General features: G+C 47.2%; 1 protein-coding gene across 1 annotated transcript in view; it reads left to right on the forward strand.

Annotated features, from left to right (window-relative positions):
* The first annotated feature begins 1,345 nt into the window (after positions 1–1,345).
* The window catches only part of CABLES1 (Cdk5 and Abl enzyme substrate 1), a 70,086-nt gene continuing 56,001 nt past the window's right edge, over positions 1,346–15,430 (forward strand). Inside the window, exons 1-2 of the mRNA XM_041477602.1 lie at positions 1,346–1,693; positions 1,997–2,463. Coding sequence (XP_041333536.1) covers positions 1,346–1,693; positions 1,997–2,463 — 815 coding nt within the window. The remainder of the gene's footprint in view (positions 1,694–1,996; positions 2,464–15,430) is intronic.

Raw genomic sequence — 15,430 nt, forward strand, 5'->3', positions numbered from 1 at the left:
ACCAACTGCCAGGCTACAGAATCTGTGACTCAGGAGTCCTCCTCCAAAAAGTCCTGAACTCTTTTGGAAGTGGGGAAAGAAGCCTGGAACTCCTCCACAGGAGCCAAGTGTATCAGTGCCCTGACATCTCACTGGCTGCCACTGCAGGGACAATGCCTTTGGTCAGAAAAAAGCATTGTCATCAAATGAAGGTGGCAGGCCTGAAATTCCTCAGCCTTCCTCTCCAAAATGGAAGTTTGAAGGAACCACTTTGCAACCACAGGGGTACAGAGCATCTTTCCAATAGATGGGACATGTCAGTTAGGCCTTTTCTCTGGGGAGGAGAGTTCAGTACTCTGCCCTACTCACTTTCCATCCAAATGATCATCCTTGACGTGCCACAGGGACGGGCACAGAAGTACCCTCTGGTAAGAAATACAAAATCAGTATAAATCTCAAGAGAGCAGACTGAAATGAGAATGTCCATCTCAAAACAGCACTCACCTACCTCTCTAAGAAGGTGTGATCTGGAAAACATCTCTTTCCTCCATCATTTCCCCTTCCCTTCCTCACTGCTCTTGCTCAGGATGCTGCCCATGCAGTGTCCCTTACAAAAAAGGCAGCACACCCCAGAGACTTGGTGCCTAAATTTGGGGGTTGTGGTACTCAGTAGAGGCCAAAGGTTCAGAAGTAAATCCAGGTCACAGAGCACAATCTTCAGATCTTTGAATGTTCAAAATATCACTCTTGAGAGGAACACATACCTGGATCCATAGCATCCTCTAACAATGGGATCAGCTTCTCCTTTCTGATCAATATTTTTTTTTTTTAAATCATCAAATTAGCAAGGTTTTGATAAAATTGTAGGAGACATCACAATATTTTGTGACAGTTTGGGATGGCTTGTGAGTCATCCACCAGCTATAACTGGAATGCAATACAAGCCATTGTAATGCTTTATGAAGAAAGTGCATGTTGCTATCTTGCGACAACCATATGTTCCTCTGTTTGTATATATCTATTATCCAACCCTTACATAAGCCGTTGATGAAATTATCACCACAGGACAAGCACGCTTATAGCACGGTTGAGTTGGTCACAATAAAGTAACGAAGGAATGAAGGAGCTCCATGCTGAGGTGGACCGGCCGCCCGCCTTCGCAAGCCACAGCTGCAGACCTGCAGTCAGCTGCTCAACAGCCCTCACTTTGGGGACGACACGAATACAGATATTTGGGGCTTGGGCTGTATGCTCTTTTGGGAAAGAGCAAAGCAAATGTGCTTTCTCTGGAGAGGGAAGGGTATGGGACGGAGTTGAAGGAAAGGCTGGGGAGGAGGTTGCTTCGATGTTTTAGGGAACCCGTGAGATGTTACTTGCACACACAGAGGCACTCGCACGCCTCAGACTGCAGCAGGGACCCGGGACAGCCCAGGTTTGCCGCATCGCAGAAGGCACCGTCGGCATTCAAGCGCATCCCCGGGGGCCGCTCCCCGACCCCGACTGTCCTCCGTGCCCATCGGGCACTGCCAGCGCCTGCTCCGGGCGCCAGCCCCCACCGGGGAAAACCAGCGGGCAGCGCCAGGGCCGCTTGGCACGGCACGGCTGCATCCCGGTGCCGCTCCCAGCGCTGTTCCCGGTGCCGCAGACGGGCCGAGCCCAGCCGCAGCCCCGGGTCCGGAGCGGTCGGTGCCGGGCTCCGAGAGCCATGTGCCGAGTACTACGGGCACAGACTCCACCTTCCCCGGCTCCCGCCCGCCCCCACGCATCCAGGAAGGGAAAAAGAGGAGGAGGAGGAGGAGGAGGAGGAGGAGGAGGAGGGAAGGGGGGGAAAGGGAAGGAAAAAAAAAAAAAAAAAAAGAGAGGTTGAAAGGAGGGAGCTCGCCGAGACCCACCCTTCTCCCTCCTCCTCCTCCGGGCTGCTGGCCGGGCTTTTGTTTTCCTCCAGCGCCCCGTTTCCCACACGTGATTGCCGTGTTATTGCACAGGGCGCTCCGCGGCTCGGCTGCTGCACCTATAAATACGGAGCGGGCGGGCGGCGGGGGCCCGGGGCAGCGCGGCGCGGCCGGGCGGAGCGCACCCCTCGGCACCCCCATGCACCCCGCAGGGACCGCGGCGCCCATGCCCCGCCGCCCGCCCGCCTGACGGGCCGGCAGCGACAGGCAGCGCCCGGCCAGCGGCGAGGGGAGGGGGAGCCGGCCGACAATGGCGGCGGCCGCCACCGCCGCCAGCCCTGGCAGTCCCGCCGCCGGGCCCCTGCCGGGAGGAAGACGAGGAGGAGGAGGAGGACGCCTTCGCCGCGGTGCAGGTGCCGCCCGCCGTCTTCCTGGGCGCCGCGGCGGCGGGCAGCCGCTGCCGCCTCAACTCCTTCACGGCGGGGGTGCTGCCGGCGCCCTTCGGCCGCACCAGCCCCCAGGGCAGCATCGGCGGCAGCGGAGACCTGGGGCAGCCCGGCCCCGCCGCCGCCTTCGAGCTGCAGCGGTCCCGGTAAGCAGCGCCGCGGGGATGAGGGATGCTCGGCATGCGGGGATAAGGGATGCGCGGGATGGCGATGGGCTCCGTAAGGGTGGGCACGGCGGCCGGGCGGCCGGGGGAAGCCGTGGGGAGGGAGGCCCGATAGCCGCGGGGCGGGAGCTTCCCTCCGCGGGGCCGGCTCTGCTGCCGTCCGGCCGGGGAGCAGCGGCAGCTGCGGGGATGTGCGAGCGTGCAGGGGCAGGTCCGCGGAGGTGCCCGAGCCTCCCGGGCGGCAGCAGCCGGTCTGTCGGTCGGTCCCGCCTGGGCGCGAGTGGCTGAAAGTTTCTCTCCCGCTCAGCGGTGCGGCCGCACAGCCGCCGTGCCCGCTGCAGCCCAGCCCAGCTGCGCCCCGGCTGTCACCCCGCTCTCCCGACCGGTGGTGGATTCAGCCCGCCGTGCTGCCTGTCCTGTAGGACAGCAGGCTGGGAAGCGGCTCTGAGTCAAGTGAGCTGTAGCCAGGTCTGGTAGCCCACAAGGGGGAATGAAGTCTTTGCATCGAAATCCACGGATTACGATGCGAGCGCATGGTTTAAGCAGCGTCTCGCTACCACCCTAAATAAGCTGTTTATCTCCAAGCACTTTGTTCCTCTGGGTCGTTTCTTGCCACCGGGTACTCTTTTGCCTTTTAATTCCGGGAGGAGCAACCTCACCTGCTTCAGCTCTCAAGCTGAGACTTCTGGCTAAGAAGGTGCAATCATGTAAAAATGTGTGAATGCCTGTGGATACAAAATCATCTTCCTTTACTTCCTCAACAACATACTCAGATATCAAAGACGGAGGGGGGGAAGAAGCTGGAGGAAATGACTGTGCTCCCCAAGCCCACATCGGCAGCCACTCCCACATTCCCCATTTGCCACACTCCCTCCTTGTTTCTCCCTTGGACAAATAGGTAGACTTTGAGTCACATGTTATTGCAAGGGTTTATAAGGGTAATTGAGCATAGATCGCTGGAGAAAAGTCCCTTTCAAAACCAACCAGCTTGGAGAAATTGGAAGTATTCCAGGGGAAAGTTATGTTAGCTGCATGCCCCACTGTTGGTTGTTCCCCCCCCCCCCCCCCCCCCCCTTTTTGTTTTTTTTGGTTTTTTTTTTTTTTTTTCCTCCCCTTCCATCTGGGTTGTTTTGGTGGCTTTTTTGAACCCCTTTTCAGGTGCTGTGCTAGAGGGAGCCGCACCTTCCCAAGCAGAATGCCTGCTGGTGAGTTACCACCCTTCTGCTCCCAGGCATGTGTCTCTCAAAACATTTTCTGCAGTGACAACCCTTTAATTGCTCTGTGGATCAACTGCACAGCTGTGTCACACACACGCTCACACTCCTGCATTTCATTCTGTGATGTGATTCTGCCCACAGCCTTGTGGGGGAGAAGTGACCCACAGACCATGATTTGGGAATTGCTTTCTTACTCTTGAACTTAGCATTCAGGAGACTGGGTTCTTCTCGACCTTCTACTTAGTGAATTCATTATTGATGCAGTATTCCAGTATTACTTTTCTTGATTCCCAGGGATCATCCTTGGTTTTTGTTTCTTGCATGCTTTTATGCTGTGCTTGGTTCTGGGTAGGATACTTAGATCTCACTGGTATCACTCTACCGGATCTACTAGTATCACTCTACTCTACTCCAGTCATTTTTTCCCCTTGCTCCTTTTTCCCACTTTCTGAACGTTTCCTTCCACAACCCATTGGTTGTTTTTTTTTTTTTTTTCAATTGCATGAGAACAGAGTGTAGTTTAAGAGGGAAAGGTAATTACTGTTCTTGTTTACAACCTAGAAATCCAGAGTCTGGCAAGTTCAGCTGTGCTGCTAGCATGCAAACGAACTGAATGGATAACCCAAGTCCATGGCAAAAGAAGTCACCTAAGGAAACCTTTCCAGGATGCTCCTCTAGTCCTGTAGCGGCTGTCATTTGTGCCATATTTTTGCTTGTGATGCAGGCTGCAAGGAAAGTGCCGGTTTTCTCACACTGTTTTGTTTTCTTCAGAGCTAGATTCAGTTTGCATTACTCCACTGAGAAGAATGAGTCTCTCCATTGTAGCACTTGCTAAAGGCTGACCCTGGTGTGGGGGAGCTCTGGGTAATGTTCCCCACCTTTGCTGGCTGTCGTGATGCTGCACATGTGCAGTCCAGGGCAGAGTTTGCCTTCAATAGATCTGTTTCTGTTGTGGAAAAAGGATATATTTTTAAACACCAGGAACGGGCAGCTGCAAGACCACAGAGCTTGCACAGAATGTTAGTGGCTCATCTTCTTAATGAAAAGGTGTGGTAGGAGCTCTGGTTGCTGGGCTCACCCGTGGCTGCACTGAAGTTAAATCGCAGGCATGCACCGGGCTGGCACAAACCCAAGAACAGAGGGTTCGAGCAGCCCTTCTGCTGCTCTCTTAATGGAGAGGAAGGAGCCAAATCCCTAGCACACAGCCAGCCCTTCTCAGGGTGACAGGGTGAAAGTCACAGCACCTGCCTAGGGACAGGCATTAGCTCATGTGAAGGATGATGCAGAGAGGAAAATCAGATTTTTTTTCGTAGTTCACATGTGCACTGGCTGCCTTTCCTCCCACCCTTCTGCTCTCCTTGCAGCGAGTGAGCTTGAAATTGAGTTTGAGGAGTTGTTTGACAGACTAGTCCTGTGTGCTGAGACCCGTAAGTTATAATGTGAAATCTTTTTCTGTTACAGTGTCAGGCAAGACAGGTTGCCCTATGTTGTTATTTTTATTTGGTTTTCAGAAACCATTGTGAACATATAATCAGAGTTCCCTGGCTTTTTTGTTTGTGTTAGCAGTTTGTATAATTGCACACTAGTTTATATTTAACAAGGTTATCATTAATGTGGTTTGGGTTTGTGCTCTATGTGTATTCACAAGAAACAAACTATACAAAAAAGGAACATGGGGCTTCTAGCTGCTTGGAGGCTAGTATGTAATTAAATATGTAAATGGCAAAAAATAGGCTTGTTCAGAAGTTGGCTGGTTATTGCCAAAGGCTCCTGTCTTCCTGCAGGAGTTTGTTTCTATTTGTGGTGAATAGGTGGACAAGGACAAGGAGTTTATTAGAAACTAGGGCCAGGGTTTCTTTCATGTGAAATTATAATTCATTTTAATAGAATAATCTGAAATTAGTGAGAAGTTCTGTGAAACCAGGTTTCAGAAACACTAGTTTAAAATAATTGCACATCCTGTGGATTAGGTGATGGTCCAGGTAACTATTTTTGTGTATGCCTAGAATTCTTGTTGCCATAGTTTTCTTTGGGAAAAGTATTGCTGTTTCCATATGTGAAGTTTCCTTTTCCAGTGGGCCAGGTGGTTAGAAACAAGCACATGCTCTTTTTTTGTGTTGTTTGGTTTTGGATTTTTTTCAGTTTTGCTAAGGAAGCAAATTGGTGATTGGATTTGGAGTTCAGACATTGCTTACAGTTGCATTTGTCTGTGTCACCACGTCAGGTTTGAAGGCAGATGGGCAGGAGAACTCCTTCTGAGAGCAGCAGGTGCTGGGAAGCAAGGAGAGAGTATCTGCTGAGTAATCACTGAGGAGAGGGCCACTCAGAAGGACACTGAGGTTATCCTGGTCCAAATAGATTTTTCTTCAGAATTTACTGACTTACAGTATATCTCATTTCCTGATTAATTCTAAAATTAATTTACAGTTAGTAAAGCTTGTGAAAATTCAATTTATTTCTACCTATTAAAAAGGACGGATATGCCTTTGGCCTCAGTATTTATCTTCTGGAGAGATGCAGTGAAGGGAGATGCTGGAATGGTTGGCTTGCTTGACTTTTTTCGGGTTTGCAAAGTTCACTGGGTTGTTAGTGCTGGAGGAAGCCTTCCAGATGCTGAATCCTGCCATTAAGTATTTGTGATGAAGGGTTGAGAGGTCAGAATCCAGTTCCCCATGGCCTTGGGCAGGCAGGCAGTGCAGTTTCAGCCCACAGCCGACGATGCCTCCAAACTGAACACTCAAGAGACAAAAGAGTCTCTCAGAAACAAGTGTCTTACAGGCAGAGTCCTGAAAGGGGAGCAGAACAAAGAGCTGGGGGCACCCTCCACCCCATGGGGTCATCCCAGCATCAGGAGGTGGCTTGTGAGCTGCTGGAAACACATCAGCCCTTTAGTGTGTGATGGACACTCTGCTATTCACTGAACCTAAAGCCCTTTGGGCAGCCTGAATTTCAGAATGATGTGTACAAGCATAGCATGAAAACAGTGATTTAATGGTCTGAGAAGTCAATGGGAAGTGCGCATGCTAAACAAAGTCTTTTCTTAGGTGTGTGACCTTGTATACCACTGATAGCTGCTGGCTCTGAAGAAGGGGATGCTTGTTGACCTCAGCTGTCCCTTCAGGAGGCTAAATTCCTGTGCTTCCCTGAAGGGGGAATGTTCAACAGCAGGGCTTAGACTCAGGTAATAAGGACTGTTTCTGTAGTAGTACACAGTGTACAAGCTCCACGAGTCCTGTAAGGAGCACATCCTTCACCCCGACCATGCTGAGAGGCTGGGTCCTCACGCTCACCACGAGCTGTGCAGGGGCACTCACTGGTGCTGCTGGGCTCTCTGAGCTGGGCTGAGCACGGCCAGCCCCATGTCACACAGACCAGCTTTCACCACCACTGGTCTCTGCCAGCCATTTCCCTTGCTCAGGGCACAGATGTTTGTGCCTCCCTCTGTTACTTCCTTTGAAAGTGGTGGAAATGGGGTCAGCTTCCAGGTGTTAGTTGAAGCTGACCAGTGGTTGACACATTGTTGGAGTAGGATGACACACACATGGATGGACACCACAGGTGCAGCACCTTTGTTCCCTTAGTACACAAGCTTTTAAAAACAAATCCCACAGGAATTTGCTCCGGCATATTTTAGGCTCTTATTATACTATTTAGTGAGCATCTCTGTCAGATAAAAAAGGTTAATATTCATCAGACAAGGAACAAACCCCTTTGCTGTCAATTCTGAAGAGCAGAACAGTGGGACAGAACATGGTGTTCATGGGTACTAGGGAATTAATTAGAGAGCTTCACAGAGGGACAGAGGCTGAGAGGCAGCTGTGTCTGCCAGAGCCTCAGGACTCTGCAGGTTTCGGAGTGAGGCAGCCTTGGAGCTGGACAGGTGAGAGGGATACACCTGGGTGGGTGCACATTAACCCCTGTGAGGAGACCTGAACTGGTAACACATGAAGAGTCCTGTTTGCCCTCACTGGCTGCCAATTCAAAGCTTTCTAGGTCCAGCCCTGCCATGGGAGGTGCTGTGGTTATACCACACAGGTGCTTGGCTGGTGTGCAGTGACCCCTCATTAGCTGTCAAGAGAGCAGAAGGAGCAAATTTCAGCAGGTTTGCTTATGTGGTGGGTGGATTTCCACTACCTGATCTTTCTTTTCACCCTTTTCTTTACCTGCAAAGCTCCTGTGCAGGCAACCAAACTGGATCTTTTCCTTAGAAGCCTGCTGCACAGCTTTCGTCTGCACCATGGTAGTGTTGAGAGCACCTTGAAATGGTGAAGATTGGTAGCAGCTGTGTGAGTCACTAGCCCTCCAGACCATGACAAAAACATAGTTCCATGGTAGATAAATAGAATAATGACAGATCATAGTTTGATGATAGCTTTTGAATATGAAGTCTGCTTTAGTCTGCAATTATTATGACTTTGAGAATTCTTCTGTCGGAAGATACCGCTTAGCTTGGAACAGTTCAAAACACCTAAAACACAAATATGAGATTGCCAAGTGTGCTCTTTGAAAAGAAAAAAAAACAACCCAATTCTCTAGTAATTCTGTGATTTCCTTGTTTCCAAAAAGTAGTTGTCAGGTGGGCTGTCTGGAGACTCAGTAGTGCAGCGAGTATGATGGAAGGTAAAAATGAGAAGAACCAAATTTTGATTTATTTATTTTTTTTAAATTTCTTTTCCTTCTGATTTCAGCTGTATTGCTCTTGTAGTGTAAGTTCTCTGCTACACAAATGAAAAAGGCTACTCTTTATAATTTAACCTAAAAATGCAGAAGTTTGGTTTATATGTTGGGACTTTGATACACTGAAACTTCTGTAGGCACCAGCTTTTCCCTTACGAAGCATGGGAAAACAGATTCTATTTGCAAGTGGAACAAGCTGGTGTCTAGAGAAATCTATATGCAAATATCCACAGAATTCACCCCTGAACATTTACCAGTACCTCTGAGGGTGTGCTCAGCCTTTATGACAAGCTCTTTTCTGGACCTAGAATTGCCATGGATGGCTGTGGGGCTGCCACCAGATACCAGACTTACCAACACAGCAGGTGCAGCAAGACACAGAGCTAGCTCTTTTCACAACCCAACTGAAAAAGCCCTTGCCAGTTTGCTGTGAGAAGTATTCTTTCTAGAAAGTGGAAATGACATAATTTGGCATATGGAGAGTATCTGCTTGCTGGCCTGTCGTTTGCAAATAACATGCCGAGAAATTTAAGGAATGGTATTTGCTTTCATAGGAAGGGCTTTCAGAAGTTTTGGGGATTTTGTGGGGTTTTCTTTGGTAGTTTTCTTTTTTTTTTTTTTTGGGGGGGGGGGGGGGGGGGGGTTTTTATTTGGGGTTTTTTTTTGGTTTTTTTTTTTTTTTTTTTTTTGTTTTGTTGTTGTTGTTTTTTTTGCTGCAAGGGTAGGATAGATTGCCTGGTAGGGCATTTAGCAGAAGAAAATTTAATGGTAGTTAGAGAAAACGTGATGTGCCAGTGGGAGGCTTCTAGGACTCCTGGGGTTTGCTTTTCAGTGTGCAATATCCAGATTTAAGGGGATACATATTTAAGGAGCTGTGAGGTTCCCTTACAAGGGCTACTGTGTTATGTTCGTAGCAACTGCTTTCCTGTCATCAATGCTAAATGTATTTTCTGTTCTCATGATGTATTTCAAAGCCAGCACTGCTTTTAGAAGCAGTGTTTCAGGGTGTGTTTGCCTAAGGAAGGTTTTCTGTTGTGGAAAATTGGGAGGTGAATGAGAAGTGAAGCAAAGGCTATCTTCTTTTCTAGAAGAAGTATTAAAAAAAATAAAATAACCTTTCACCTTATCTATGAATATAAAGCACAATTGCATGTTCTTAGCAAGCAGTGGTGTTTTCCCCTGTGTTGTTATAGATCAGGCTAGCAATTTTGTGAAATTGAGGTTTGGGGAAAGATTCACTCACCACAATTGAAATGTTTTCCACTCATTGTCTCAGATGACAGAGGAAAGTATGTCCTCTGTGACAAGAGATCCCGAAAAGCCTGGGCTGTATGTTTACTTTTATATAAAACTGCTCAGTTAAATCAAGCACCAGTGTATGATATTTTGCTAGCAAGTAAATCTCTGCAATATCAGGGATTTGACTCTGTAGTATTGGTGGGATTAAAAAATGGAAAGCTAGAGAAGTTTATCATAATTTTTCAGTCAACAATGGATTGCATTTTGGTGCTCCTAGAGATAATCATATTACCAAGATAAATATGATTAAGTTTTCAAATCTACATGCTGTCAAGGCAAATCAGACATAGGAACATCAGTTTATAGGTAAAGGCATTCAAAAGAAGCATACATTTTCCTGCAAAGAAAAAAAAAAATGCCCTTATTGTGTAACGGGAAAAATCTGTAAGGACATTATGATGACTTCTTTCTGCACCATGTAGCTGGATGAAACAAACAGGGATGAAGCTCTTGAGATTGCTTTTCCCTTTCTCTGGGTTTTGGGTAGGATGCTGGGCACCAAGAATTCATCAGTGCCTCTGGGTTAGCAGCCTGCTGGCACTGAGCTGTTTTTTCTGCCATCCATGTGCTGTCTGCTGTGTGTGGCTTCACCCATGACTGTGCAGGTCATACCTGCAGATTTTTTTGGGTACGCAAGGGAGAGAGAAGTGATACTGGGATGTGGTGGTGCAGCCTCAGTAGGTACCAACCACAGGCACTGTTGCTGTGCTTGCTGCTTGTGTCTTCTGTAGCATGGGAAGGTTTCTCTCTATCTTGTCTCTTCTGTGGGGCATCATGTCCTTTGCCATTCCAGGATGAAGAAAGAGCCACTGCAGGTGGCTTACAGGGTTAGTAACTCCTGGTGAGGAAATTGAATGGACAAATGTGGAAGGCTCTAGCATTTCTGTCATCGTTTCTGGTAGATCTGCTGTGGGTGGAAGTGCAGGGAGATGTCCCAGCCCTCCAACAAGGTTGGATGACACAGAGGTTCATATACCAGAAAGGGGAGAGGAGAAGGCAAGAGACCCTGAGCTGAGCTCTCTCCCTTTTTGACAGGAGGTGTACATGCTGGCAGAGTGGCATGGATTTAATTTCATCGTGATTGAAGGGTCAGATATTATTACCATTGCTTTTTACAGAGATAACTCACAGCACTGGAGCAGTCTGTTGCCCACTGCAGCTGCTAGCAGAGAAGTGGATTCTGCCCCCAGCCTCGTGGTATGCCCTTAAAGGGTGCAAGCAGCACAGCTTTGTCAGCCTGCTTCAGAAAGAGGGCTGCCGAATTTGAATTTCCTGGCTGCATGGTGCTGGAGGAGGGGAGAGCAGAGCCCCACTGCCCCAAGGAGATGAGATGCCTCTGGCAATCAGGGAGGACCACTGTGGCAGCTGGAGGGTTGTCTGATTTCATGCAGTACCCCCAGCACATGTAGGGATGGAGAAAGGGGGAGCCAGGAGGTGAATGTCACACAAGGCCCTTTGCCTTCAGGCCTGCTGGGATCATGTACATACATTTGCATGTGCACAAGTGCAGCCCATACCTACACTTCACAAAGCTCTCATTGCTCCCTGTTCACAAGGACATGTTCTAGGAACCTGCACTCCCCACCCCACTGTACCAGCCTGTGTGAAGGGTGGAGCATAAAGCAGAAGCTGGGTGTCAGCTGTGGTCCGAAATGTGTCTTGAAAATAGCTTCCTGGGGTTTTAACTCACCAACTTTATTCCTTGCGGTTTTGTCAAACTTTTATTTTCCTGTTGCTTCTGCACCTCTGTTAGTACCTACAGATCCAGCATAAAAAGGAGATTAATTTCCTCCTTTTCCAGTCAAGACTGCAATCAGCTACACCCAGGCAAATGCTGGGTGACAGAAGTATTGCCCACGTGTCCATGGGGTGTGGTGGATGGGCACAACAGGGAGTGAAGTCCTCATTAGGTGACAGCTACTTGAAAACGAACAGACCCATCTTGATACCTGGGACGTGGGCACAGTTGAGGAGGTTTGGTAGTTACAAGCACGCTCCAGAGTTCCCTGAATTTAGTTAAGTGAATGATACCGTTTCTGACTGAAAAACATGGAGATGTTTTTTTGGATAGTAGGAAGAGAGTCAAAACACCTTTCAGGTGCTACAGTGCAAAGTGCAGTTTAATTGCTTAGGTAGGTGTGTCATGCAGGTGCTGCATCAGGTTATGTAAAAAGGTGTGGAAAACTCTCCATGTGCTATTAATAGACTTGGAAGTGTGGTCTTTAAAGCACAAAGGGTTGTGTTTGTGTTTTTAAAAATGGAGTTCACGTAACCCTCTGTCTTGAGCATTGTGGAACCTCCTTAATTTTATAAGGCAAATTTTCTAAAGCAAAACTGGGTTTGATTTTTAATTGATGGTGTTCACTGCTTTGTAGAATCCCATCTTTTAGCATAAGCTAATCTGGAAGAAGTGGCAGCTTAGAGGTGGTTGCTTAAAAAGGCAGAATTTTTTACAGTAGAACACCAAGTACCACTGTCAAGTACCTCCATTGTGACCTTTGAGATTTATTTGGAAAATCCGTATTTTTCCGTGTGCATGACTTGCCTCAAGATAAAATATTCTTCTGTTTTAGAAGGCACTCCAGGTACTGCAGAACTCGAGAGCAGCCTCGCAAGTAGCGAGTGGCTGCACACATTTGTTTTAAGGAACAGACTTCATTGTCCCAGGCTTTTTGCTTCTGTTTGTTTTAAAGAGATTATTAGAAATACTAGTTTCTTGTTTGTTCATTAGTTTCATTATTGATGTAAAGCTATTCAAGTCAAAGATAGTGCTAGGGTGCTACAGGGAGCAGCTTTGAGCAGGCACGTTTGAAAATAAAAACCGCAAATTGTATGAATTTGCCAGCATCCTTAAACAGGCACTTTCAAGGCAGTATTTTCTGTTGCTGCCCTCATGCTCTGTGGGAAGGCTGAATAGATGATGGGAATGGAAATGTGTATTTTCTCGCAGTGTGTTTGTGAGCTCGCAGGCTTCCTTCTCCTGGAAGATGTAGTGTTGCAGCAGGAGCAAGGATGTTTTTCCCAGTGCAGTACTGGTACTGTGCTCAGTGCTGTACAAAATGCCACTACTGCTCCATATTCCTTAGGAGCTAAGCCCCAAGCCCAAGACCTGTTTAGTGCAATAGGGCACTGCAGAAAGGTGTGGGTTGTAATTGGAATTCACTCCCTTGAGGAGGATGGGCTGAGAGCAAAGAGGCTGATGTGAAAAAGCGCTTGTGAGCCACTGCCTGTTTGCAAATATCAAGGCATCTGAAAACGACCAACCTCTGAATTAATTGCAGGGTTGCTCAGGTACAAATGAGAACAGGATTAGACCTGTCTTTTCTATTTTAAGTGCAGAGGTAGTATTTCCAACCCTTCCAGCGATTGCATATCTTGAATATCTTACTGGGTAAATGAATGTGACAGCAACAGTCAAGGGTGGCACGGTCTTTTGTGCAGCTGGCACTTACCTTGCAGTTCTTGCAGTTCTTTGTTTTGTATGATTCCCCAGGAATATTTCAACATGGTCTTTCCTGTTTTTTTGTTTGTTTGTAAGGGGTTTTTTTGGTGTCATTTTCATATGTTAGAATAAACTGTCTTTTGAGAGGCTCTTGACCCTCACATCCACTTTCCAAGATGAGGGGTTATGGTAGTGAAAACTTGATTCACATCCCTGGTGACATGGGGAGGGATCTGTTTTCTTTTTACTGGTCAGTTGTGGGCTCTCTAGATTTTAATTTTGTAATGTGGTAGAGTCTGAAAAAATGGATATTAATTTTTTTTTATTAAGTTGTTCACATTAACAGACATATTTCCTGTCTGTTTAGTGGAAAAGGTGAAACAGGAAAACCAAAATTTCAAAACTGCCGTCACATGTTGATGGCAGTTTATGAGCTTGATCATTGTAGTGGTCTGATGTCATACCCAGCGTGGTTTTACCCTTGTCCAGGGCTTTTTTTAGATGTGAACATGCAATGACTGAGGAAGTAGTGGTTTCTGTTTGTGTGGTCTGGAAAGGGGGGCTCATTTTTTTTAATCAAAAGAAAATAAACAGCCCCACTTTTATACAAAGTATTGCTGATTTCACTTTCAGTGCAAGCAATAAGGCAAAATTTAACCTGTGACTTCTATGTAAGTAGCTACCAAATGAGCCTTCATGTTGTATCCCTCCAGAGATTTGCCAGGGGGAACCACACCAAGGCACAGAGGGGGAGGGTTGTGGTCTTCTCTTGGTGCTGCTGTCTGCAGCGTCTCACCCTTGTGAGAAGCACCTTTGTGTTTCTTCCTTATTCCAACCAGATGCAAGCGGGGTTTGGCAAGCACATCTCTGCATTTATCTGTTCTGACCCATCCAAGCACAAAGCCATTCCACCCTTTCCTCCATGCTAGACAAGCTCATTATTGTTCAGGTCTGAGGAGGCAAAGGGTGACAGAAGCAAAACAGTGCAAGTTTTGCATAATCTGTTTTTTTTCCTGCGGCTGTTGGGGCCATGGCCCTTGTATAGTGGCACTTTGTTCAACCTTCTTCCTTTGCAGAGACTACTGGGAAGGACGGAAAATGCTGTGTGTTCTCGGGCAGTTGAAGAGACAGTAACAGAAGTGTGGTTTTGGTTCCGTATCTGGACATATTATTAAGGTCCTGCTGCTTCAAAATGAAAAATAAAGGCATATGAATTTCCTGTTACCCAAATAGCAGTTAGCAGATCCTGCCAGGAAAGGAAATCTTCACACTTCTCATTGTTGCTCTGCCACAGGTAGCTGAATGCTGCTCTGTTAGCATTCACATCCCTCATTTTACTTGTTGAATTTGTGGAGATGGTTTCCTTCTGTCAGGATCGCGTATCCCAACTACCACTGCTGGCAGTGCTACTCGCTGCCCCACAACACCTGTGGGGGACCCTCAGCCCTGGCTGCACACCCCATGTCTGCTCCCCTCCCCGCTGCTGCAGCCTCCTGACGCCTCCTTGCTCTGTAAAGCTGCACCACAGGCACGTGGTGGTGACCATCAGATTACTTGACCATCCCTTTCCTTGCTGACATTGTCCTGACAGTCTGCAAGGCTGCACAGCGCCTGACGGAGCGTGGCAGGGGGCTGGAGCTGTCACTGTGAAGGTTTTGGATGTGCTTTCCTTCAAACAATAGCTGTGTGTCTACATTATATTTGATCTTATTAGTACAATCGAGGATGTTTGTTCTGTATTCATAGCTGTATTTATTCTTTGTGAGGTGCACGAATAAGTTTTTCCAGTTGCTAAAACACAGGTCGGTCTAGAACTGCAGCAGTTCTACTCCCAAATTTGTTCTCAGGTTTTTTGGTATTTTTTTTCTTTCTTTTTCTTAAAAACCTTCAAAGCATGTATGCTTGCTGTGGTTAGGTGAAAAATTAGTTCATATATTAAAAAGAAGGGAAGAAATACTCACTCCTAGGGCCTCTTTCTCTATACCCCTTCTCTCTTATATGAATAAGGAAATGATTTTGTATGCAAGCAAGTTCAAAAGGATGCTGAACAGTTTGTATTCATGTGTTGTTACATTGCCATCAGGATACTATTTTCTGTGTATTACTTACCCAGGTATTGCATTACATATAATTTGAAAGCTTTACGTTACCAAAAATACTTTACAAAAGTTTCATGGGCTCCTACTTAAAGCAAAGAGAGAGAGATTTGCGGATGTACATTTACAGATGATAAAACGTAATGTTTGGGGGAGGATTACTGTTACTTTAATTGCCTGTCTGATATCCTCCTTGGAAGATTAAGTATTTTTGGTAG

This window comes from Pyrgilauda ruficollis, unplaced genomic scaffold, assembly GCF_017590135.1.
Source record: "Pyrgilauda ruficollis isolate IOZ18807 unplaced genomic scaffold, ASM1759013v1 scaffold41, whole genome shotgun sequence".
NCBI classification, from domain to species: Eukaryota; Metazoa; Chordata; class Aves; order Passeriformes; family Passeridae; genus Pyrgilauda; species Pyrgilauda ruficollis.